The sequence below is a fragment of the Syngnathus floridae genome, chromosome 18, assembly GCF_059516105.1.
Source record: "Syngnathus floridae isolate MCC-2025c chromosome 18, RoL_Sflo_1.0, whole genome shotgun sequence".
Taxonomy (NCBI): domain Eukaryota; kingdom Metazoa; phylum Chordata; class Actinopteri; order Syngnathiformes; family Syngnathidae; genus Syngnathus; species Syngnathus floridae.
In genome coordinates, this window is record NC_142430.1 from 8,526,299 (window position 1) to 8,551,134 (window position 24,836).

At 49.4% G+C, this 24,836-nt stretch overlaps 3 protein-coding genes across 3 annotated transcripts; all 3 read left to right on the forward strand.

The window, feature by feature from the left end:
• Positions 1-621: 621 nt before the first annotated feature.
• On the forward strand, positions 622-7,624 carry ppm1bb (protein phosphatase, Mg2+/Mn2+ dependent, 1Bb). Its single transcript, XM_088360318.1, has 7 exons — positions 622-1,030; positions 3,577-4,419; positions 4,502-4,619; positions 4,690-4,801; positions 4,872-4,929; positions 5,285-6,358; positions 6,494-7,624. Exons 2-6 carry the CDS (start codon positions 3,589-3,591, stop codon positions 5,612-5,614), a joined length of 1,449 nt encoding a protein of 482 aa, XP_088216444.1. The 5' UTR covers positions 622-1,030; positions 3,577-3,588; the 3' UTR covers positions 5,615-6,358; positions 6,494-7,624.
• A 2,931-nt stretch (positions 7,625-10,555) lies between these two features.
• On the forward strand, positions 10,556-12,205 carry LOC148382842 (homeobox protein SIX3-like). Its single transcript, XM_088359838.1, has 2 exons — positions 10,556-11,339; positions 11,737-12,205. The coding sequence occupies exons 1-2, from the start codon at positions 10,675-10,677 to the stop codon at positions 11,876-11,878; spliced, it is 807 nt and encodes a 268-aa protein (XP_088215964.1). The 5' UTR covers positions 10,556-10,674; the 3' UTR covers positions 11,879-12,205.
• A 744-nt stretch (positions 12,206-12,949) lies between these two features.
• On the forward strand, positions 12,950-24,833 carry prkcea (protein kinase C, epsilon a). The gene is made up of 15 exons (XM_088360242.1): positions 12,950-14,022; positions 18,335-18,398; positions 20,052-20,217; positions 20,283-20,317; positions 20,375-20,463; positions 20,529-20,658; positions 20,719-20,861; positions 21,024-21,123; positions 21,502-21,716; positions 21,795-21,968; positions 22,207-22,361; positions 22,429-22,567; positions 22,645-22,833; positions 23,346-23,492; positions 23,634-24,833. Exons 1-15 carry the CDS (start codon positions 13,678-13,680, stop codon positions 23,781-23,783), a joined length of 2,241 nt encoding a protein of 746 aa, XP_088216368.1. The 5' UTR covers positions 12,950-13,677; the 3' UTR covers positions 23,784-24,833.
• The last annotated feature ends 3 nt before the right edge of the window (positions 24,834-24,836 follow it).

Genomic DNA, 24,836 nt, shown 5'->3' on the forward strand with positions numbered 1-24,836 from the left:
ATAAACCCACATGCGCGCGCGCGCACGCATACACACATGTTCATACATAAATATTAGAATTGAGGTTGGAAATTCAATTGAAGCACAGAAAGTTTTAGTCTACTGCTCAAAACATCTTTTGCAAGGCATGGGATAATATCGTGCACAGCAGTGATTGCATGTGTGTATGAGCGATAAGGCAGGTTGGGATCAATGTGCAAACTGTGGAGCGCTTGTGCAAAAAGGTGCAAAAAGGTGCAAAAGTCAAAAGCATGACTCCAGCCATTTTCAACATGGAAGCGAGGCGCTTCATTTCTAGTGTCAGGTACTTCCGGTGTTCCACTGTGTATCGATTCAGAAACTTTTTAAACACACTAAAACTACTCACACACGTTATATGATCATTTTATGTCTTTTTTAAACTCATCTTTGAGGGTTGATTTCTAAATTGCACCCTTAGGAGCGTCGTCGTTGAAGCGCTCGTTTTGAACTCCGCCTCGCCGGTGCAACAAGGTGTGATGAACGAGCGTGTTGCGACGCATCAGCTAATAGACCAATGAGCGCGTTGCATTTGGCTAATTGACACGGAAAACAGCAAATTAGCTAACTTGTAGGCCTCGGGGATTTTTGGACCAATCGACGAGCGCGTACCCAAAATAACACCTCCTCTTCTTCAGCACCCAAAGTCGAAGGAAAGCTCTGCTTGTGGGCCTTTCAATGGAGGAAAGTGCTGCATTTGTCACTGTTGCATAATATTGCCCACTTCTCCGTCCCCGTTTGTAATTGCATTTTCTTACATTCATTGCTGAGGTGGGATCGAAGTGGCGTCAAACATGCGTAAAAATCAACGCCATCCAAGCAGAGAACCACCGAGAGAGGATTTAACGCCGCTCATCTGAGGCCAACCTCGAATTATTGTTTTTTTTCCTCCTCCCTCAACTCTCATCGATCAAATAAGGAAAATTCGCTCAGAGTTTGCACCGCAGAGCAGCTTTTCGACGACGTCAATCCTGCAACGATTGGATCCCGACTCCCGGAGCGACGGGCAAACGTAAGTAGCCCCATGCTAAGTCAGCCTATATGTGTGTGCGTGTGCTAACATATTAGCTTTGCAGTGTCACTATTGAGTAGGCCTTTGCGCAGCAACATTGGGACCTTTGGAGTAAATTCTGCTTTCATTTTGAATTACTTTTGTCACGCAAACGCGCTTTGGAGGAAGTTAAACGTTTGTGTTTTCACACCAAGGCCTAGCAGAGTCCGAAAAGCCTTTAGCGTCAACGCGAAGTTTTCAAAGTTACTCATCACCGGTCGCCGTCATAAACAGCCGCGGCCGCTCCGATTAAAAGCTTATTATAAAAACTGTGGGGATGACGTAAGGGGGGGAGGCGAGCTATTTAGTTTGCGACAAAGCTCTTTTTGCTGGGGGGCAATGACCCCCAAGGCTGCGGGAAATGATAATCAAGCAGTTTTTTGCAGTCATTGTCAATGGGGAGCAGGTTAGCTTAGCCTCCGGGTTGCAACCGTGCAGAGATGAAACTTCTACACTGAATATCTGTGAAAAATAATCATTTTGGCCCCTCTCCCCCAATATTGCGACCGTGATTTAATATGTGGTTGTATTTTTCCATTTGTTTCTTCCCTTGTATATATAAAAAAAATAATAAAAGCAGTTCTTCAGTTATTCGACATCAATGTTTTGGTTTTACGCCATTTGTTTACGTTGAAATCAAGGCGAATGAGCCCTGATAATATAAAAACGTCACAGAAATGTACCAAACAAATGTGGCGTACACTTAAATCAGTAAATCTGTGGCTTCCCCTCTTCAACTTTTTGTGAACATGTTAATTGCATTTAAATACAAAACTTATTCATTAACAAAATAGAATATGCTTATTCCGATCCGATGCTGATCATCTATACCGTTTTGATTGAGCTAATCATTTGTTTACAATGGTGGTGGACAGCCCTAACATCAAATAATAGCTGATATTGTTAGCTCGTCACACATCCCGATCCTAAATACCACATGTCATTTGCTAACTCGCAGCCATATATTCTGTTTATATATTTAGCAGCATGTTACATTCTGCATTACACACATTGCAAGCCCCCCAACCCGGTTTTAGGGTGTCTATATTTGGGAAAACCCATGAAATGTCATCTGTATTGACGTTATCCGCTTGACATAACCGTAGAAGCTGAAGCGCCACTTGAAAAGGTACGATATGCACAAAGCCGTTCTTTGAATCGAGTTCACGTTGCGGTCATTAAAAGTATCGCTATATGATGCCATCGGTTTTCTTGTCCCGGACAGGTGATGTCACCCGGGCGTGTGCGTCGTCGTACCTCGCTCACAGGACGGAAGTCGTGATTCAGAAACAAAAGACTCAAAAAGGGCGTCTTGATGTGCGGTTGACACATTCTGGCGGCTGCGCGAGCAACAAGTTGGTTAGCAAAAAATGCTTTCAGTCACACCTCAAGGCGCCGCTAACCGTGCCCCGTCTTTAGAGCAACACTCCCCGTGACGTTATGTAATAACCCCCCCCGCCAATCCAACCTTCTACTTCCTTCTTGGTAGTCAGCTTTTTGGCAGACGTGTTTTGGGGTTGATTCGGGGTCACGACACGGGTCACAACGAGATTTTTTTTTTGATGGTGGCTTGATGGTGTTAGCATGTGCAGCGTGTTTGTTTTGACAGCGCTTGTGTGTGTCTCCATTGAAAGACAGGATGATGCAATGGCCCTTCCTTCTTCTCACTTGCAGGGCATGTGTGTGAAACACGGTAGTTGGAGCAGGAGGTGGGTGGTGGGGGGGGGGTGTCGCTGAATGAAGTTAAGCCTGGATGTTTGCGCTGCAGGGTGGCCGGTTGCTAAGCGACGGCTGCGTGTTTGTCTTATTTTTAGCCGGAATCACTGCCGGTGCGAACGTACCAGATTTCTGCGCTCGCGTTCTTCCCGACGTCGGCTCGGGAGGAGATTTGTTTTCCACAATGGCGTCGTGGCCCACTGTCCCGCCCTGGCTGTGAAACCTAAAGCGGCTGGGTGTATTAATAGTGTTTCCTCACACACACACATGCACACATTCCAATGAAATCAGTCGTAGTGGCGGCCTTTTTTGGGCACGTTCCCGCCGTGTCGCGTGGGAGGAAAATCATCAGCGAGGGAATCAATACGTCAGATGATAAACCGTTCTTTTGGGTATCGTAAAGAAAAGTGCATTCCCTTGCGTTGCCCCAACTTGCCAGGTAGAACTTTGACGGGCTGGCGTGACACGAGGTTTCCTAGCCAACTTGGCTAATAGCATTAGCCACCCCGCGTGGCTCTGTGTGTACTAGAATCGGGGTAATCCCCCCTCTCCAGCTGCGATGCTCGTCTTTTATTATCAGCAACTCTGGCTCGCTCTCCGTGAGTTAAGTCGTTAAAAGTGCTTCATCACTTAGGGAGCGCTTCAAGTCCTGCCAAACTGCTGGCGTGACTCGAGAAAAAAAAAAAAAAAAGCAAAACAACAAGCGGATGATTTACAGAAGGCTCATTGGAGTGTCTATGTTTTCAACTTAACACGTCGCGGTGTTAAATTTCACACTGTTTGCGCCGCAGCTGTAGGCAGCCATGGGTGCGTTCCTGGACAAGCCGAAGACGGAGAAGCACAGCGCCCACGGCGACGGCAACGGCCTTCGCTACGGCCTGAGCTCCATGCAGGGATGGCGGGTGGAGATGGAGGACGCCCACACGGCCGTGGTGGGCCTCCCCCACGGACTCACCGACTGGTCCTTCTTCGCCGTCTACGACGGCCACGCCGGTTCCCGCGTGGCCAACTACTGCTCGGGCCACCTGCTGGAGCACATCTTGTCGGGCGGCGCCGAGTTCAGCTCGGGGCCCGGCTCGGTGGAAGGCGTGAAGGACGGCATCCGGGCCGGCTTCCTGAAAATCGACGAGTACATGCGCAGCTTCTCGGACCTGCGGCAGGGCCTGGACCGCAGCGGCTCCACGGCGGTGTGCGTGCTGCTCAGCCCCAGCCACCTCTACTTCATTAACTGCGGAGACTCGCGGGCCGTGCTGAGCCGAGACAACAAGGTGGGCTTCTCCACGCAGGACCACAAGCCCTGCAACCCCCGCGAGAAGGAGCGCATCCAGAAGGCCGGCGGCTCGGTCATGATCCAGAGGGTCAACGGCTCCCTGGCCGTTTCCCGGGCCCTGGGGGACTACGACTACAAATGCGTGGACGGCAAAGGTCCCACGGAGCAGCTGGTCAGCCCCGAGCCCGAGGTCTGCGTGCTGGAGCGGGCGGCCCAGGGCGACGAGTTTGTGGTGCTGGCGTGCGACGGCATCTGGGACGTCATGTCCAACGAGGAGCTCTGCGAGTTTGTGCGTTCGCGGCTTCTGGTGTGCGAGGACCTGGAGAAGGTGTGCAACTCGGTGGTGGACACCTGCCTGCACAAGGTGAGCTCTGGAAGACGCTGACTCGCTCCAGGAACATTTGGGACTTGACGTGTTCATTGTCCAATGTCTGTCCCGCTCGCAGGGGAGCAGAGACAACATGAGCGTGGTCCTGGTGTGTTTGCCCGGCGCCCCCCAACTCTCCGAGGAGGCTGTCAAGAAAGAGGAGGAGTTAGACAAATATCTGGAGGCCCGCGTTGAGGGTCAGCACACCGCCGCTTCTTTATGATCCTCAACCGCCGTGAGAAGACTAACCCTGTCTTCTACTTGCAGAGCTCCTGGCCAATTGCGGCGAGGCCGGAACGCCCGACCTGGTGTCCGTGCTGAGGAGCATCGCCACAGAGAACATCCCCAACCTTCCGCCGGGGGGAGGCCTGGCCAGCAAGTGGGTGACACCACCATCACGAGTCACGTCAACATTGCCTTGCTCTGAAGCGACTCTTTCTGTTCCGCAGACGAAGCGTGATCGAAGCAGTGTACAGCAAGCTGAACCCTCACAAAGAAGAAGAGGGGGTGAGTCTGCACTTCTTTATAAAAAAAAAAAACCCCAAAACTCTTCAGCCTTGCGTGCGTGTTGTCGTCTTGTGCTCTGTGCCGTGCAGCTAACTAGCACTTAGCACAAAACATTCACTTCATTCGTACACACGACTTAAGAACACATCGCTCGCAGGCTTGTTTTTAAGGTTGTGTATTTGTGTGGGGGGGCGGGGCTAATGAGCATGTGTGTATAAGTGTCTCGGTGAGAATGTGTTGTGTGTCTGTGCGTTCATTGCAAATATGGCGAAGGGTCCTTGAGTCCGTCTTTTGGCAGGATAGTGTATGTGCGTGTACCCCCAGCACAGTCTGATCCCCTGGCGTGTTACCTCAGGCTCGTGCGGGGGGAGAGGAGGAGAGTGAGGAGGGAGAAGGTGGCGGCGGCGGCGGCGGTGGCCCGGCGGCTCACCTGCTGGAGGCGCTGCGGCAGTTCCGCCTGCACCACCGGGGGCAGTACCACGCCGTCCTGGAGGACTCCCTGGCCACCTACCAGCTGCGTCCCGAGGGAGCGGGCCAGCGCACGATGAGCGGAGGCGGCGACCACGACCACCGGGAGCGAACCGCCTCCCCTCCCTCTCCCCCCTCGCCCCCGCCCTCACCCGCCGCCGCCGACTCCGACGCCTGCCAGGACGCGCTCGCTCCCGAGTCCGATCCCGCCTTTTGACTCCCGTCTTGACAGAGCGCTCCTCCTCCTCCTTTCCTCTCAATCAGTGTAGCGTCTGTCTTGTCCGCCTTTTAACACCTGGCGCTGACTTCCCAAACTGCCCCCTTACCCGCTTCTCACCCAGTCAGGCGGCCATTTTGACCCTCTCCCACACCCTAGTCACAATGGACAGGTCTAAGCGAGGACGATCAGAACTGCCATCGCGAACACACTCCACCGCTTTCTTTTCGGACTCGAAACACTTTCTCATTGGTGTGTGTGTGTTGGTATGGAAGATTCTACTTAAGTAAGTGTGTGTTTGAACAGGTGAGCGATGCTGCTGCTGCTGAGATTCTTTTGTCTATAAGCTATTTTTGTAAACTGCAAAATGTCTTGAATGTGTGTGTTTGTGATTCGCTTCGGGGGGCTTTTTGAACGCCACGCTCAAATTCACCACTTTGAGGTTTCAGTGTTAACGACAACTCCATCCGTGGCACGTTGAACAACACGGCTCGCGTTCATTTTTCGTGAGATACACACAGATTCAGGGCACGCACGTATACGAGGAGTGTGTGTGTGTGTGTGTGTAGTTACACGGGGTCAAAGCAGTCTCACAAGGTAAATAAAAACAATTTCAGGTACATCGCTATGTCTTTTGTGTGTGTCCACTGCAAAGCCGACCATCTTCATCCTCACAATTTGCATTCGAGGGGTGCGGGACTTTTTTTTTTTGTCCCAACAGGTGTCCCGGTGATGTTCGGCAAGGTGAGTCATTGTCGGGTCGTCCGCCACTCCGCTCCGAAAGGCGCCCGAACCATTTCCGTGCAGGAACTCAATTTCAACCGACCCTTGAATCTAACTCACCATTTTTGTTCTTTTCTTCTCTTCATCTCCACCCAGTGTGCCAGCGAGCCGGAAGACCCTTGGTAGCCGTGGCGACCGCCGGCGCCCGCTCCACCCGGTGCTCGATTGCATCTGCCTTGTGGAGGTGGAGCAGCAACAGGAGGGGGAGGAGGGGGGTCTCATAGCACCATGTTCTTCACCTAAATTGGACTTTGGGTGTGTGCGTAAGTCTGTATGTATGTGTGTCTGTGCGTGTGCGCCGGCGGGACGACATGACACGCAGACTGCCTCAAACCGGGAGGGGAAATTGTCAAGATTTTATGAAGCATTGTAATGGTTAGAAAGATTTTTTTTACCATTTTTTTTTTTTCCTTGAATGTCGACGCCTGACATCACAATGACATGAGGACCGCCTGCGTGTGCATCTGTATGTGTGATGAATGGCTGAGAGAAGTTTATGGACTGTACGCAATTCTTCTCCTGGACTTTTTTTTTTTTTTTTTTTTTGGGGCGGGGGGGCTCTTTTTGTCCCCTTCCACGCCAAGCACACGCATTAACACTTCCACCCGTGCACGAACTGTAATGTGTTGCGCCACCCACGCAGGCCACACCGCATGAGGATGTTCAAGGACATGTCATTTATAGATTGCCATGGACTGACTCCGCCCCCCGCCCCCCCCCCAGCAGCTTCTGGACTCTGACTTGCCAATGTCTTCTTTGTGTGGCGTCACTCTGATGATGATCAGGCAAGAAGAAAGGGCAGGATGGAACTTGTCTAAAAAAGGGGTGTTAGAGTGTAGTATCACTGGTTGGACTTTGATTGTTGGTGAAATGGCAGGGGGGGTTACGACCCTGCCTATCCCCCCTTTACTAGCGCACATGGAGGCATGTTTTTTTTTTTTCTTCCCCTCCGAATTAATTTTTTTTGTATTCCCCCCCACCTTCCCTTGTTGTCCATGAGGTTCCTTAGGTGCTCGCTTGGTAGAGTGAGTGAAGTGGTCGTTTTAAAAATAATCCAGTTCGTTTCTGGTTCTCATGTTTGTATTGCTGTTGTTTGTTTGTTTGTTTGCACTCAACATTTGATTACAGAAAAAGCGTCTATATGTGAAATAAAACGCGAGAGGGGGGGAAATAAGCCAATTGCTGGATGTCCTTTTCTGCTGCCAAAAATAAAAGGTGATGAGGCGAGGTCAGTGATTGGAGTGTCAATTGAAGAAATGTTTTTATCGTTCTAGGACATTTGGTGGAGGTCTGAAGACCCCCCCCCCACCCCCCACCCCCCCACCCCCGTTAAAAAATACGCTGATTTTGCTAAAATGATTTGAACTTTGCACTCAAATTACATTCTAACACAATACGAGTCCCATCTAATCTGTGATACTCTTCATTGTCTTGACGGTCTTCTCAATCCCCAGTGGGATTATGGGATTTGTGTTAAAATGTGAATGAGTAAATATACTGTATGGATTTTTGAGAAGGGGTGTGCGTCTGGGGGGGGTTACATTCAATTGTTTGATTGTTTGGCACGCGCCCGCCTGCAATCCACTTAAAGGCCGGTGATTAGAAAGTAGCATATGTGCATCCTAGCCTGGCTCGCATTTAATCTCCTTTCCTCCCTTTCGTTGGTTTGTGTTTAGAAAGGCAAAGAAATCAGTGAAATGCGGCAAGTAGAACGCCCCCTAGTGGACAAGTCCAATACTTGCGCCCAACATTACAAAATCAAATATAAATATATTTCACTTCAATGCGGTTATATTTATATTTATTAATGCTGCCAAAAATGTTTCCAAGTGCTTTGTGCCCCTCTTCCCCCCCACACGCCCCCCCCAACCAAACACAGATGTACCATCAAATATTAATTGTGTCATCTGAAAATGACTCTTTGTTTTGGTTGATGCCATTTGCAGTCTTTATCCTTGCTCTTTTTATCTTTTTTTTTAATCTTGTGAAAATTCTGCAAAATTAGAAGTCCAATTGCTCTAGATGGGTTATTAAATCTGGTGCACCCTCCCTCAGGCAAGCGTGCACGCTTGTTTCTGCATGAAGCATATGATTTTGAGTGGAGTAATTTAGAAGATGAGCGTCCGGCCATTGTTATCGGGATTATCTGGCTCTTGCTGCTCAGATAGGTTAACATGCGGCGGATTAGAGGGGGATTATCCCCCCGACCACACCAGACAAGAGCTGCCCTGAAAAGACCTCTGCCCCCCCCTCACAGCCCCTCCCACCCCACCCCGATTCACAATGTGACCCCACCGTTCACTTGGGTTTTTAATTTAGCTTTCACGCACGGCGTTTGTGTGCGCTTAAAGCCCACAAAAGACGATTTAGGCTTCAATTGAATGTTAATATCATATTTTGACCTGGCTAAAAAAAATGATGGCCAAAATATTAGAAAAGCCTCATTTTGTGAGGTTAATCTCGGGCAGTATCAAGCAAAAGTGTGATACAGGGCCTGCTTGTGCATTTTTGATGACACAACAGTCCTTCCTTAAGTATGCTTAGCTCAATGCTAACCAACAATGCAAAATGCCATAGACAGGCTAGTAATTTGTGTCAACATGGCTTCATTGTAAATTTGTCTTAATAAGATCATGAACATTTTTAATCATCTTAATCAGAATCATTTTAAGAAACAAACTGATGAGCTTTGCGAGGCTAGCTAGCATGCATCCGAAATGATTTGCACTCCAGCTGTTTATATTTTTATAGCTTGCGCTTTCACAACAGCCCCAACATCTGCCATCGTTGGAGGACCGATTTGTCAAATTATCTGATTATCTTGTTTGTTTAGCGGCAAGGTGTTTTGTGTTTTCATGTTTGCACCCGTCGTCCCATCTGTCTCTTATGTTGTTTGTGCACATCTGCGACAGCCGTGGTTCACCTGAATGTGACGTCACCTTCAGACCTCTCTTTTGGGCAGTTTGGCATTTTCTAGAATTCACCCAAAGTCTCCCAAAGAGGCAGGAAGTGATTAGCGGCTTAACAAAGCGATGGGTGACCCCTCCCCTGCCACCAAGTACTGTTAAAGTTAGAGTGGGGGGGTGCTTAAGAGGTCACTGTTAAGTTGTCAGAGGTCAGTGGAGGGGTTAATTAGAGGCCGGGGTCATTGTTTGTGACAAAAAGGGGGATAAGCATTCAGAAAGTGTCCGTCCGCCCGCCTTTACGCTAATTGCACTGCCTCTGAAATGGGACGGTGCACAAGTGACTTGTCAGGGCCCTTCGAATAAAAATTGAGAAGACTCGATCAAAGCGTACATGAGCTGAGCTGTTCGTCTTCTGGTCAGGACATCATAAAGCTGATTTAGGTACAATCGAGGCGATTACCTCGACAAACATTATGTGCAGTGAAAAGTGTCACGTGGTTCGCCAACAATACTTAACCCCCCCCTCCCCTCTTGTCATTGCGGCTAATTGGAAGTAACCCCCTTGGCACATCTGCATCGCATCATCTAGCAATGGAGAAGCTGATGTGTGAGCAATTCTACAAAGGCGTTGTGCATTTTGCCCCGCCTCCAAAAGAAGCATATTTTGACTTTTGATGCTAACTGCCCCTCTGGACCCCCTACTTGGATAAAAGCATATGGCGCTGGCCCACCAACATGTGTTAATGTTGATTGAATAATGCCCCGGCCGCTATTTGACTAATGTTAGCACAGCTTTAATCCAAGCGTCGACGAGAATGCGGCTTAGCTCACATTTTAATAATATTAAAGGACAGACAAAAGTGATTAGAGTGGGCGCTGGTCGTTTATCTGCACGGCTACCTGTCCGTCCATCTGTTGTTTGATTGCTATTTGACCATAGATGGTTTTTAGGCAATCGTGTTAGTTAAGAAAGTCAAAAATTTCACAAAATTGAAATTGTTTCGTCATATATGTGCGTACAAACAATTTCCGATGTGTGACAGCATCGTCGTGGCAACCATTTCCAGTCTCCATTTGGATCATCTAAGCTAAATTTCTCATTATTTTTCATGAAATTTAAACTTTTTGGGGAAAAATTACAACTTTGTTAAAAACATTCCAACTTTTTTATCTAATATTGTAAATTTATATTCAACAGTTTCCAATCTCGCCAAGGAATCTGGTTGTGCGTGTTTGATTGACAGGTCGCATCTCCAGTCCGTCCAATCAGAAGTGCGCGCGACGGTCCCGCCCCCCCTCAAAGGTGCACTCAAAGAGCGCCTCTCGGAGTGGCTCGTATGCACATGGTCCGTGCGCATCCATCCCCTACACATGGTGTTCAGGTCGCCTCTCGACTTCTTCTCCGCCTCCCGTCTACTCCTTCCCCCCACGGCCAATGCCACCCCCGGCGACCCCCCGGTCTCCTGCGCGCCTCTACCGGGCCTGTGCTTCTCGGCCTCGCAGATCGCCAGCGTATGCGAGACGCTGGAAGAAACGGGCGACGTGGAGCGCCTGGCGCGCTTCCTCTGGTCCCTCCCGGTGACCTCGGACGGGCGTGACTCCATCTCGGAGCACGAGTCAGTGCGGCGCGCCCGCGCCGTGGTGGCCTACCACACCGGCAGCTTCCGCGAGCTGTACCGCATCGTGGAGACTCACCGCTTCACGCGCGCTTCCCACGGAAAACTGCAGGCCATGTGGCTGGAGGCGCATTACCGAGAAGCGGAGAAGCTGCGCGGCCGGCCGTTGGGGCCCGTGGACAAGTACCGCGTCCGCAAGAAGTTCCCGCTGCCGCGCACCATCTGGGACGGCGAGCAGAAGACGCATTGCTTTAAGGAGCGCACGCGCGGACTTCTGCGCGAGTGGTACCTGCAGGATCCCTACCCGAATCCCGGAAAGAAACGAGAACTGGCGCACGCTACCGGCCTCACTCCGACCCAGGTGGGGAACTGGTTCAAGAACCGCAGGCAGCGAGATCGAGCCGCGGCAGCCAAAAACAGGTGACTCGCTCACACTCATTTTCTGCTCATTCTAAGGCTTAGAATCTAAGCCAAAATGAAGTCCTATGATATCAAGTCATACTTCTGAGTGGTTTTACTAGCCGAGGGCGGCGCACCACAGGCGCCCTGTGGCCGTGCGTAAAAGGCTCATTCACGCGTAAAAGCGCGCAGCCATTCAAACTTGTTGGTTTTGGGTATTTCGGTCAGGCAGAACTAAGTGTGTCTGTCTCAGACTCAAAAGGGGAGTGTGACGATAATTGTCTTCCTATTTTGACCCCCCTCACCTATATTTTCACCATTTAAGTATGTGTTGCCATTGAAACGAATAATTGAAAGCAATTTAGAATCATTTAGCTTATTTTACATTGAAGAAAAAAAATGTGTCTCTCACCCTCAGATTGCAGCACCACCGTTTGTGTTCTGAAGGCGCGGGCCATCCCCTCGGCGTTGGGGCGTGCAGTCCGAACCTGAACGCGGACCGAGCCGACGGCCAAACACTCCTCTCGGTAACGGACAGTGACTCGGACTTGGACGTCTAACGCTTATCATGATCACAAATATTATTATGAATATTACATGATGAATAATATTAAAAATATTGGATTGAGAAAACACTGGTGGTCCCAATCCCCCCGGACCCTCATCCTCAGCTATGCAAGCTTGTTGTATTTGTGCATTGACATGCCCCCCTTGCATGTGACAATCCACATTTCATGTTTTTTTTTTTAAATAGTCATATGGTGTCCCAGGTGTCCGCGGATGTAAACAATCATTATTCCTAGTTTAATTGAACGTTGACCTCCAATGTTTTATGTACTTGAAATCAAATGTTTTGTTACTTTATATAAATAAAAGTATTTAATGTATTTCTGTTTTTTTTCATGAGTGTCTTGTTGGCAAAACACACAGCTGGCACCCAGCTGCACACAGACAAACACACAGATATAAAAAATTATTATATGATTGGTTTAGTAATATTTTTTCTTGAAAAAAAAAGCAAACTCTTGAGTAACAATAAAGACCAGAGTAACAGTAAACTTTGCATCACCTTGCAGACTACTAGTTGAATATAAATCATAATTTTTCAGGCACAATGACGTCACTTCTAGGATGCCAGCTAAAGCTGGGTGATGAGTCCCGATGGCCAGGAGGGTTCGCAATTGCTCAGGTTTATAATACTCCAACCTCCCGCGGCTATTTTGACTACTGGAAGGGCCGAGAACTAAGCGGAACCTCAGTCGGGTTTGAGCCGTACAAATATTTATTCTATTAACTTTTATTATTTTTATATATTAACTCCTACTGAAAAGGGGAAACTGAATTGGCAATTGGCATCACGCCAACGCCAGGTACTCAAGTGTATAATTTAATTTTAACTTTTATTTGGGTACAGCTGTTGAAAATGGACTTTTTTACTTTTATAAGTTTTTAACAAACATCTGTATTTCTACTTTGGTAAAGAATGTGATTAGTTTAGCAACATTTGCGTGAATCTAGTACCAAAAGTCCTAAATTGGCATCAACACCGGTCACACTAACACAACCGCGTGAACGCGCACTACCTCTGCCTTCCTCTCCTCGGTTGCGCGCGCGATGACGCGTTTTGCGCATTTCCTGCGGGCACGCGCGGAGACGGGAAGCAGAGGCAGGCGGGGGCGCTCGCGCACGGACAACCGCGCGCGCGCACACACACACAGAGAAAAATCGAACGGTGGCGAAGAAGCGAACGTGAGTGATGCACTCGTGAACGCCGTGGAACCGAACACGCAAACCGGGGGGGAAGCGGACGACTCGGAACCGTCGTTTGGACGCGGGAACGAGTTCCGTGAATTGAGCGTTTAAGCGGCGGGAGATTAATCCTTCGCGGCGGAGGGGGGAGCGACAGCCCATAGACTGGGGGCCGGAGACTGGAGCGCCAAACCCGGATGGCTAGGCGCGGCTGCTCCCGCTCTCCCCCACCCTGAGCCCGAGTGAGGCACACCGTGGACGTGTGGTGTATATGTACGTATGTCGGGGTGGCGGTGGGGGGGCCGCAGTAGAAGAAGACAGCTCACGGGAGGCTGCTCGTCGGCGTCCCGGGTTTGAGATCTTCAGCCCTGTTTCCGCTTGTGCCCAAGCATAAACAATCCAGGAGTAGGACGTCTTCTTTCTCGTCATCCTCAGACCAGAATATGTCTGCAGAGTCCAGGCGTCATTATGGGATGTAGCCCCACTGTGGTGTGACCGCCCCCCCCACCTCACTCCCCCATTTCCCCACTCCACTCACTGGAAGGAAACTGCTTGGAAAAGGCAGACGACCCCCAAACAGAAAGCTCAAGGAAGGAAGGAAGTCTCAAACATGCCGGTGTTCAGCGGCCTCCTGAAGGTGCGAGTGTGCGAGGCGGTGGACCTCAAGCCCACCCCATGGGCGCTGCGTCACGCCGTGGGTAAGAGCGGCTCCTTCTTGCTGGACCCCTACCTGGCACTCAACCTAGACCAGACTCGCCTGGGCCAGACGGTCACGCGCACCAAGACCAACAGCCCCGCCTGGCATCAGGAGTTCTGCACCGAGGTGCGCGAGGGCCGTAGCCTGGAGCTGTCCGTGTTCCACGACGCGCCCATCGGCTACGACGACTTTGTGGCCAACTGCACCATCCAGCTGGAGGACCTGCTGCAGAACGGGACGAGGCACTACGAGGATTGGGTAAGTGGGCTTCGCGGTGGGTTACTCTGGGTCTCGTGACCGCAGAGAATGCAGTTTGGCTTTCTGAACTTTGTTGTTTGGCTTTTCATAGTCAGGACAGCTAAGCTAAAACTAAAAGGTGGTACCAAGCCAAGTGCTCCCGATAAGTGCCAAATTTGCTTCTCTCAAAACCAGGTACTGTAGTACTCCAACTAATTGCCAGTTTAAATCCACTACTGCCAAAGAAAGATGTCAGAGCAAATATAATCAACCCGGATCCCGAATCAGCACCAATTTAAAGTGCGTCCTGATGTATTTATTGAATTCAAAATTGTGCAGCACCCCATCTAATTTACCACATCCCATCCTCCCTCCACAATTCTTCGCATTCCTCCCGAGGCTGGAGAGAACGGTAAGTTTCATTCCCGAGCGTCCAGGTCGGGAGGCGCATGTAGCGCCCCCCCTTCGACCCCCCCCCCACTGAAGCTTCTTCTCATGTAATCAGATTTGAGCCGATACCGTGATGTCGGAACGGCGCATCCGTATGCCGCCACGTATAAAAGGGCCCGTTTGTTCATGGGCCGGAGAGTTTGTCCTCAGCGACAACATGTGATCCCGTCCACAGACTAACCCCCCCCCCCCCCCCCCCGCGGCCCCCCGCTCTCAAGCACTTTTGTTTTATCTCGTCTCACTTTGTGTTCCAACAAAAGGGGAATTTTGCCTGAGCCTCTGGGTTCAATTAGCTGCACGTGCGCCGGACTATTTAAACCCGCTTAACAAATCAGGTCTAAGTTACACACTAAACCAGATACTACCAACATTCAGCTACAATCAGATAAGACCAAAAACAAGTTAAAAAAAAACTTAGTACCAAAACAAAGGTAGGACCAATTCCGACCAATGGGGCGTTGCATTTCCCAATTAACTGCAGCGTAATCTTTCAAAGTGGTCTCACTAAAACCGATCCAAACAGATTTTTTTTTTTAATCATCATTTTGCTCACAGTGCAATACGGTTTGCAAGCAAGCAACGCTTATGTAACCTTTGGCTCCATACCTTAGCCGCTAAAAGGGGGCAGGCACGCTCGCACCCTGCGCCGTCCAAGCTAAGGTCAGACCGTATGGATTCCTCTGTCGATTGAGCGCCCTGGTATTGATAAGCTCGCCGCTCAATCATTACATCACAGCGACGACGGCCATTCGTGCGCCCTTCCTATTGTTTCCAATTCCGAGTGACTAATCCTTGACGTCGTTGCGTACAATCTGTAATGTTTTTCTAATGAGATTTTTTTTTAGATGTTTTTTCCCACAAACGCACTCAAATTAATGGAAGACTGCCATTAGTGTGCTTCTTTCAAAATAATTGCGTCAGAAATAAAAAAAATGCACTGTAATTAGTGGAAAGTAACATTTTGTGAGGGTTTATTAATTATCAGCAAATACTAGAAGATAATAAAAAGTTCAACTCAAGCTAAGCTAAAACACCTCCTGTTCTTTTCTATCCGTCCATCTCGGACTTCCCACTGGCTGCCGGCGCCATGGCACGGGTGAAATATTAACCAGGCTTTGATGCTTATTAATTGACCCCCCCGCCCCACCCCCCAGCGTTCTCCCACCAGCAGTCATTGAGATGCTGTGTGAAGAGCGTCACTATGGCGACGCTGACAGGCCGTCCGTGCCCTCGGTGACAGCCTCTCACCTGCGGACCAAGAGCAGGAAGGAGGTCTTCAAAAAGATTCATCAGCAACTTTTGGGGAAAATTATAACATTGCCCAAAACGGGCATCACGATTAAAACCAGCTAGTTATTGAAAGATATAATCCCCAAAGCGGGTCTTTTTATTTCTCTTTCATCATCTTTTTTCCCTGGCAACGACTTACATCTTGTTTTGTGTTTGCTGTCATCAGGATGACACGGTAGCCGTCAAAAAGAATGCCTGCGTGTATGTGGAGGAGGAGAACATCTTAACGTGGTCCAAATGGGGAATTGGACTGTATTGCAAAGTCTCATCATGTCCACACTTGCTGTTTCCATCACAGAGTCAGGCCAAGCTTAACCAAACACACACACGCGGGCGGATTCCAAAAAGCAAAATAATAGCATTTTCCTTGAAGGAAAAAAAAAATCAATGAAAATCAGGATTAGTGTTTTTCTGTAAATAATTTTTTTTCTTTGAAGGATATATTTTCCATTTGTGTGACACCTAATCAGAGCCTCGCTGCCTCCGCCACACTGTGCAGCTCCTCTTACATGATTAGCCGTCTATGATGTTGCATTAAAGTTGCATGAGGCGCATGCTGCTTCACTCGCCGGTTACCTTCTCATCGGAGTGACCTCGATTTCGACATCCGTCGCGCTTAAAATGTGATCGGAGTAGAAACAATGGACCAGCTCAGTCCGCTTGAATTAATAGCACACAAACAATGATGTGTTTTCATGTTTGGACTGAAAACATCATTTCAATCTTCACGTAATGCTAACCTTAAGGCTAAAAAGACGGAATCACAAGAGTCATTCCGAGTCAGCAGTCGGGCAATCGAGATCGGAAGTGTTGCTTAAAGCGGCCTTGGCCTGGAATTTTTTTTTTTTCCTGTGTATTTTCATGTCAATTTTGTGTAGGTCTAATCCTATTTGTTCTATTGTCATGTGTTTTCAGTTGATGTGTGTGTTCGCAGACACCTCACACTTGTGAAAGCCGTGCACACACACACACACACACGCTAGCAGGCGAGTTGTAGTGCGAGTGTGTCGGCGCTCCCTCGGCGTCCACGGCGAAACGTGTCATGTGACAGATGGGTGTGGGAGGCGGCTTGTCAATGAGACTAAATTCTCCGCCAAGGGCCGCTGTCTGAGTGGGAGGAGGGGGGGAGGGGGGGAGGCAGGGTGAGCGAGCCACTTGCACACTATCGATACAATGCGTGCTATCGCTGGCCTGTCTGTGCCGCATACGGTGTGTGTGTGTGTGTTCGCTCGTGTCAATCTCACCTCCCAATTCATGGTGGAGTTTTTAAATCAATTTTCCCCATTGAAATGAATTCAAATGCCATTAATCCGTTCCAGCCGCCATAAAAAATATGACCTGTGTATGTTACATTTGAAAAAAACTATTCAAGATGTGTTGAATGGTGGCCTCCATCGCAAATCTATTTTATAGTCATCACACACACGTATGAGTTTGTGAAGTTAGCTGTCTCCTCCCGCTGGTATGTGCTTGCTAATTGGACTAACAAGATTACTGAGGCCGACTAGATTCTCCGGCACTCTCCTCCCATCTTTTGTAGCTAGGCCGAGGTGTGTGTGTGTTGGGGGCTGGTTGGGTGTCACACTTCCAAGAGTCTGTCAGAATCCAAAATAAATTGAAGCACTTTGCAACTACACATCTTGCTAACCAACATTAGCACGTCGTCGCCTAGCATGCTCATTGTAATCGTTTCTTTCTGTACGTTCAACTTCTGTATCATGAATCAACTTTCAAATTTGTGGTTTTTTTGCACAGTCGATAAACAGGCCTTGCCATGAGATTTACTGACCCTAAAGGGAACCTGAAGGCATCACGCCATCCTCCAGTTCCCCAAAGGTGGCAGAGTGCTTCTCGCTGGCGTTAATATCCTGGCGAGTTATGCAAGAGGCAGCATTTGAGGATTAGCGCCTGGTTTTCAAGGCTAGCCGATCCACATCAAGAATCCCAGCGGCATTATTGCCGATGCCTTTGACGCAATAACAAATCGAAAACTAATAATGCTGACATTGCGTCCATTGTGCTGATTGTCTTGGTGGGCAATTCATTTTTTCTTTTTCTTTGCTTGTCTCATATTTATCTGCTAGCCGCACGTTGCATCTTTGACGCGGCGCTGATGTGCGAGTTGGGCCGCTTGCATAAGAGGATCTGCGGCTGTCCTGGAGCTTAGCCAACGATTTAATGCCCCCCCCCCCCATTTTGTTTTTTATTCATGCTCGCGTTCCTCATGCCTCCCCCCCCCAATTTTAATCTGAGTAATTGCATGTGTATTCTAAGGGGATGATGTCATCAGTTCTTGAATAATTTGGTTGGATGATGTCTTTTATAACGGGGTCTTAATCTCTCCTCGTAATCGCACACCCGACCGAGCACACTGGCTCCATTCAATGTGTTTTTGGAGAAGCACTTTGTGGCCTGAATGGAATCAGTCACAAAATAAATAAATGAAGAATAAATTCATTAAACGTTTCCTTTGCAAGTATGTTTAGGTTAGCTGATACCAGGTGCAGGTATCGGGCTGCTATTTGAAGGTATCGGGTACTCGTGGAAACTACCGATACCAAAATCCAACCATTTTTTTTCTTCTTTTGTTTAGATCGATTTGGAGCCCGAGGGAAAGGTGTACGTGGTCATTGACCTGTCTGGATCTTCCACTGAGGGTAAGCAAGCTCTTCCACCATATACTGTAAAAATCCACGAAACAAACATTACTTAAAAAACCCCACTATAGCGCAATATAGGATTCAGACTGCTGTACAGCATCTATAATTAAAGTTATAGGATGAAAAAGTAAGTAGCCTTGAGTGGCGTTCCGTGTCGATCCATAATGACTTCCGAGGCATACATTAGACAACATCCTGCGGCCATTTTGTTTTCTCAAACGATGCATTGCAAGACTTATTTCTCCCTCCTGGTAAAAGATTGCACCTGCACCTGTGAACACCCCCCAACACCCCCCTCACCCTTACCGCCCGCTTATAAATAGACACGCTGCCTTCCGGTGGGAGTGTGTGCATGCGTATGGATGTGGGTGGGGGGGGGGCGAGAGGTTCTCCGTGGCGACGGGACAGGGAGGGAGGACGTTCTTAAAATAGCAGGTGAGATGGAGCTAAGGATTACGCACATGCGCGTCTAAGAGACGGCGGCATCTCGGTCGCCATTGGACACGCCGGCCGTGACCTCACGGTTGAGCGCCACGCCCACTCTTGAACTTCCTGCCAGAGTTCATCTGGCTGGAGCGGGTGCAGATGTACACAAGTGCCGTGTGTATACATATGTGTGTGTGTCCTGCTCTCACTCTTGACGTGGGTTTCTTGCAGGAGGCAAATAATCTGACCTAATCTGACCATCTGCACTCCCTCGCTCCTCCATCTTTATTCTTCACGTCCGTGATTTCATTATCTATCGAATAAGCAAACATAATCATCGCAAGCCAGCAAATGTAGCCCTGCTGAGTCCAAGATTCTTTTTTTTTTTTAATCCCGAATGGTTTATGTGTTTAATGTTAGTGTCCGCTCGCTCATGACTGGATGGATTACCGCCATACTTGTGTGTGTGTGTGTGTGCACATTCCATGCAGAGTGCGTCTGTCGCCACGACGATCCCGCTCTGCTGTTGTTAAGCCTCATCAACCTTTTTTGTCTTCCTGTATGTGCGTCTGCGTGTGTGTGGACAGATGGATGATGTATTATGTAAAACAAAAGTGATCCCACTGATGGCCTGTTTAGCTTGTTTAGCTGTCTCCACCCTCTGGCCAGCATCTCACACACACACAAGTACCCACACACACTCGTGAGCGATGCCAACATCATGACAATGTTGATCCCAGGGTTTCTTAATTTACAGAATGACTTGGTGTTGTTGAACTTTCCAAGCAGGGGGGGTGATATTACACAGACGCAAGCTGTCTTCTAAATGGAACGCTGTTAGCTTGCGCTAGCTCGTGTACGTGTGTGTCCCTCGATATCTCGCCGGTAATTGAGCTCAGGAGGAGTAAGCACATCTCTTCCTCACCCGGGAGCTTGAGGGAGGCAAAGTAGGACGCCGGCGTGTGTGGGAGGCGTGCTCGCGGAGGCGCTTCTCTTGTCTTCAGGTTGCCCTCCGAAAGCGCTCGTCTCTTCTGGGGAAGCCAACCAGCCGCCTCGCGCGTGAGGAGGAGTATTTTTATTTTAACACGCCGTCCCGGCTTGTGCCGCCTCCCACACGGCGAGGTATAAATAGCGGCGGACACCGGGAACCGACACCCCCCCCCTCTCCGTCCTTCACATGACAGAAACATCTTCCGTTTGGACTTATTTGCGTTCTCCGTGCAGCCTCGGGAGCCAACGACAATGAGGAGCGGGTTTTCCGGGAGCGGATCGGCCCGCGGCGCCGCCAAGGTGCGGTGCGCCGGCGCGTCCATCAAGTTAACGGACACAAGTTCATGGCCACCTACCTGCGGCAGCCCACCTACTGCTCGCACTGCAGAGACTTTATCTGGTACACACACACCTCATGTTGTGTGTTTTCATGACAACACACTAACATTAATTTCTCTTTAATAGGGGCGTCCTGGGGAAGCAAGGCTACCAGTGTCAAGGTGAGTGCTTGTCTCACAACTCTTAAGCGACACAAAAACAAATTATTCTTCCACCAGTCTGCACGTGCGTGGTCCATAAGCGCTGCCACGAGCTCATCATCACCAAGTGTGCCGGCATGAAGAAGCAGGAGGACACCCCGGAGGAGGTAAGCCAAGCCATGGTGTTTGTCCTAAAGCACAGCCGGTGAGCTTTGTCTGGCTCCCCCTGCAGGTGGGCTCGCAGCGCTTCAGCGTCAACATGCCGCACAAGTTCAGCATCCACAACTACAAGGTGCCCACCTTCTGCGACCACTGCGGCTCGCTATTGTGGGGCCTCCTGAGGCAGGGCCTTCAATGCAAGGGTGAGTTTTGTGAACATGTACGTTTTGCCAGAGATCCAATTGCATCAAATCTGTGCGCAGTGTGTAAGATGAACGTGCATAGGCGTTGCGAGAAGAACGTGGCCCCCAATTGCGGCGTGGACGCCCGAGGCATCGCCAAGGTTCTGTCCGACCTGGGAGTCACGCCCGATAAGATCTCCAACACGGCTCAGCGTCGCAGGAAGGTAAATCGGCAAAACTGAAGAAAGCGATTTGCTACATAAGCTTCATAAACGGCAAATCGAGGGCAGACCTAAAATACTCTGCCTCTGGGCAAAAAGCTCCAACACGCAGGAATTTTTCTTTTTTTTTTTTTTTTTAAACACTGCCATTACTTGTTTCTGCAGTTGACGCCCGGGCAAGACACTCCCCAATCTCCTCCAGAGCTTTCACAGACGGAGAACAGCTTCAGCCAGCCGGCTATCCCCACCTCGCCGTCCCAGCAGGGTAAATATCTAAGAACGGTTCATTTGATCCAAAACAAAAAGGTCACATGATTCACACATACCACAAAGATGGAGTTTTTAGTATAAAAGCAAAGTTTGGCACAACGTGAACAACGTTGCGGGTTCTTTTGGAACAAGTACGAGCGGCCCGCTGGAGAGCCAACCTGAGGAATTCTAACGCGCCGCCCACCGCCATTTGCTCGTCGCAGTTAGTCATCACCGCCTCACACTTTTCCTCGCACAAGTTGACTCGGTTTGTTCTACAAAGTGTCTTCACCAACGCCCTTAAAGAAAACTTTGTTGTTTCTTCATCGGTCTCACCGTTGGATATTTTCCATCCGCAATTGTGATTGACGGGTCTCAAAATTTTGTCAAACAGATTTGGCGGAGTCGGATCGGCTACAGGACACGCTGTCACTGGACCAGCAGGGACCCCAGCACTCCTCCTCGTCCTCCTTGTCCTCCTCCGCCACCTCCACCACCTCGTTGTCCACCGGCTCGTCGTTGGGCGGCCGCGAGAACGGACAGAGCCAGAGGAAGACCCTCAAGGACTTCAACTTGATCAAGGTTCTCGGCAAAGGCAGCTTCGGCAAGGTTTGTTGTTTTTTTTTTTTTTTCTATCGTGATCAGGTCTGGTGGTGGAGGGTGGTCCTATCGGTCTCCTGCGTTTAGGTGATGCTGGCGGAGCTGAAGGGGACGGAGGAGGTGTACGCCGTCAAGGTTCTGAAGAAGGACGTGATCCTGCAGGACGATGACGTGGACTGCACCATGACGGAGAAGCGCATCCTGGCTCTGGCCCGTCGACACCCCTACCTCACCCAGCTCTACTGCTGCTTCCAGACCCGAGTAGGACGCACCTTCACTTCAGACCAGCCCATGTGGCCTTGAAATCAAATAGTTTCAAAAATCCAATTTCAGAGTGTAATTGAATTTTACCATTTTTATTTAATTTTTACATTTTTTTTTAATCCAATTTCTGAGTTTAATTTATTTTTGATCTTTTTTTTAAACAACAAAAGAATGTGACATTATTAAACAGCGACTGGAAAAAAAACAAAAAGGCTCACAGATTCCTCCCCGGCAGGACCGCTTGTTCTTCGTCATGGAGTACGTGAACGGCGGCGACCTGATGTTCCAGATTCAGCGCTCGCGCAAGTTCGACGAGCCACGCTCGCGATTCTACGCCGCCGAAGTCACGTCGGCGCTCATGTTCCTGCACCGCAACGGCGTCATCTACAGGTCGGTTGGAAAATTGCATATTTGCAATCGCCCCCTCCTCGCCTAACAAATGTGTCGGCTCCGTTAGGGACTTGAAGCTGGACAACATCCTGCTGGACGCCGAGGGCCACTGCAAGCTGGCCGACTTCGGCATGTGCAAGGAGGGCATCATGAACGGCGTGACCACCACCACCTTCTGCGGCACGCCCGACTACATCGCCCCTGAGGTGAACGCAGGCCACGCCCACAAATCCACCACAAATCACCCACAAATCTTGAAAAGTGCCCTTTTATTTTTTTTTAGATCCTGCAGGAGCTGGAGTACGGAGCTTCGGTGGACTGGTGGGCGCTGGGGGTCCTGATGTACGAGATGATGGCGGGCCAGCCGCCGTTCGAAGCTGACAACGAGGACGACCTGTTCGAGTCCATCTTGCACGACGACGTCCTCTACCCCGTGTGGCTCAGCAAGGAGGCCGTTTCCATCCTGCGAGCGGTACAAAACATTTTTTAGATTTGTTTTTTTTTTAGTTTTTCTTGATATTGTTTTCAATTACTGTGGCACCGGCACAAACGTTTCATTCACATTTCCTCACACCCACAGAAAGTGCACTTGACGCCATTTGGTGATGAGGTGTTAGAATTCACACAAAAAAGTCAGTCAGAGGTTGCGAACGCTAACAACGTGATCATAGAGCCGCAAATTGCTGTAGCTGCACTTGACGGACGCCGGGACAAAAGCGACGCCTGCTTTCAGCGGCGGCAAACCGGCGCCCCCCCGGCTGACCCGTCTCATTAGACGCCTCTTCGCACCATTATCGCCGCGAACGCGCTCGCGATTAACGCCCGGCCCGTTCTGTCCCTTCCATTTAGCAGATAGAAGAGATGAACGGGTTCCTCGTACGCCGTTAAACTCCTACTGGGAAATTTGTGGAATCTATTGTGTGTGTGTGAGCAGAGGCGGAAAATAAATACACACAAAATACATATTATTATTTATGTGTGTAGTTCATGACCAAGAATCCGGCCAAGCGTCTGGGTTGCGTGGTGAGCCAAGGTTGCGAGGAGGCCATCAAGACGCACCCCTTCTTCCGTGAGATCGACTGGCTGCTGCTGGAGCAGAGGAAAGTGCGACCCCCCTTCAAGCCGCGCATTGTAAGCGACATATTTCATTTTGTGCATTCACTTAAATGACTTGAAAGCTCCATCTGATTCAAATTTGTTCATGACAAAACAATGTATCGCTCCTCCACTAGATGGCAGAAGGTAATTGTATCCACATTTGGGTTTCCGTAGAAAACCAAGCGCGACGTGAACAACTTTGACCAGGACTTCACCAAGGAGGACCCCGTGCTCACGCCCACCGACGAGGCCATCATCCGGCAGATCAATCAGGAGGAGTTCAAGGACTTCTCCTACTGTGCCCCTGATGAGACTCACACCTAACACACACATCAACACACACCTTTTGGCGCCGTGGTTACTTTACGTGCGTTGTCGTCGTCGTTCTTGTCGTTGCCTGGATTTTACGATAAATATGCACATCCGCTTGAAAACACTTTGCCACACATACACACACTTTAGACGGCTTCTTCCTCCCCGCAGAGCGCCTGTATACTGTACATATAAATCCAGATATTAGCCTGTGTCGCGTATTGTGTCGCTGTCGTCCGCAAGCTTGTTGCGCATGGACAAGCACCCCCCTGAAAGACCCCCAGTGTCTTCTAACGGCCCTCATTAGGGACCTGACTCCCCTCCGTTTTGTGCAATATAACCCTCTCTCATATCTTTCTATCTGATATATTTTATGGCTTTTTATTTTGTAATCATTCCCGATTGGTCTGAATGACGCTTGTGTCCATCCAATGAATGTGCAGCTTACTCACAGGCTATTGAACTAATTACGACGAGCCGCCGTTTTGTCCCGAATGTACATTTTGGCTCGTGCGCGCGTGTGTGTGTGTGAGCGTTTCCACGGTTACCAGCAGTGTTCCCCCGCTTCCCCTTGCAGCCAAACTGCTTGCTTTACTTTTTCTTTTTTGAAATTCTAATTATTATTATTGTAAAGTGTATTCTCCGAGCGACATGTTTGTGTATATTACTCTTAACTATACTATTGTAGGTCTGTTACAGCCTGAGTGAAAGGACCAGCAGTTGAATTACCTCACATTTCCACCACCGAAACAGTGGCGCAACTAACGCGCATGCCGAAAAGTCGCCACTGTACTCATCCACACGCAAAACACGTATTTACACACGGACTGTTGTTGCGTGCACTGTAATTGGGAGCGGGGGCAACGTTGGGAGGGTTCTGGTGTGTGTGTGTGTGTGTGTGTGGATCTAGTGAAGCTTCGCGCAATCCAGGGATTAGCCTGATCCCGGTCACACTATCTTACATTGTGCCAAAAAGAAAGTACCGAAACCAATGTAGTGCGACGGCAGCCAGGCCCTGTCGTCTGTCTGCTGTCCGTCTGTCTGCTCTGACTCCAATAAAATGGC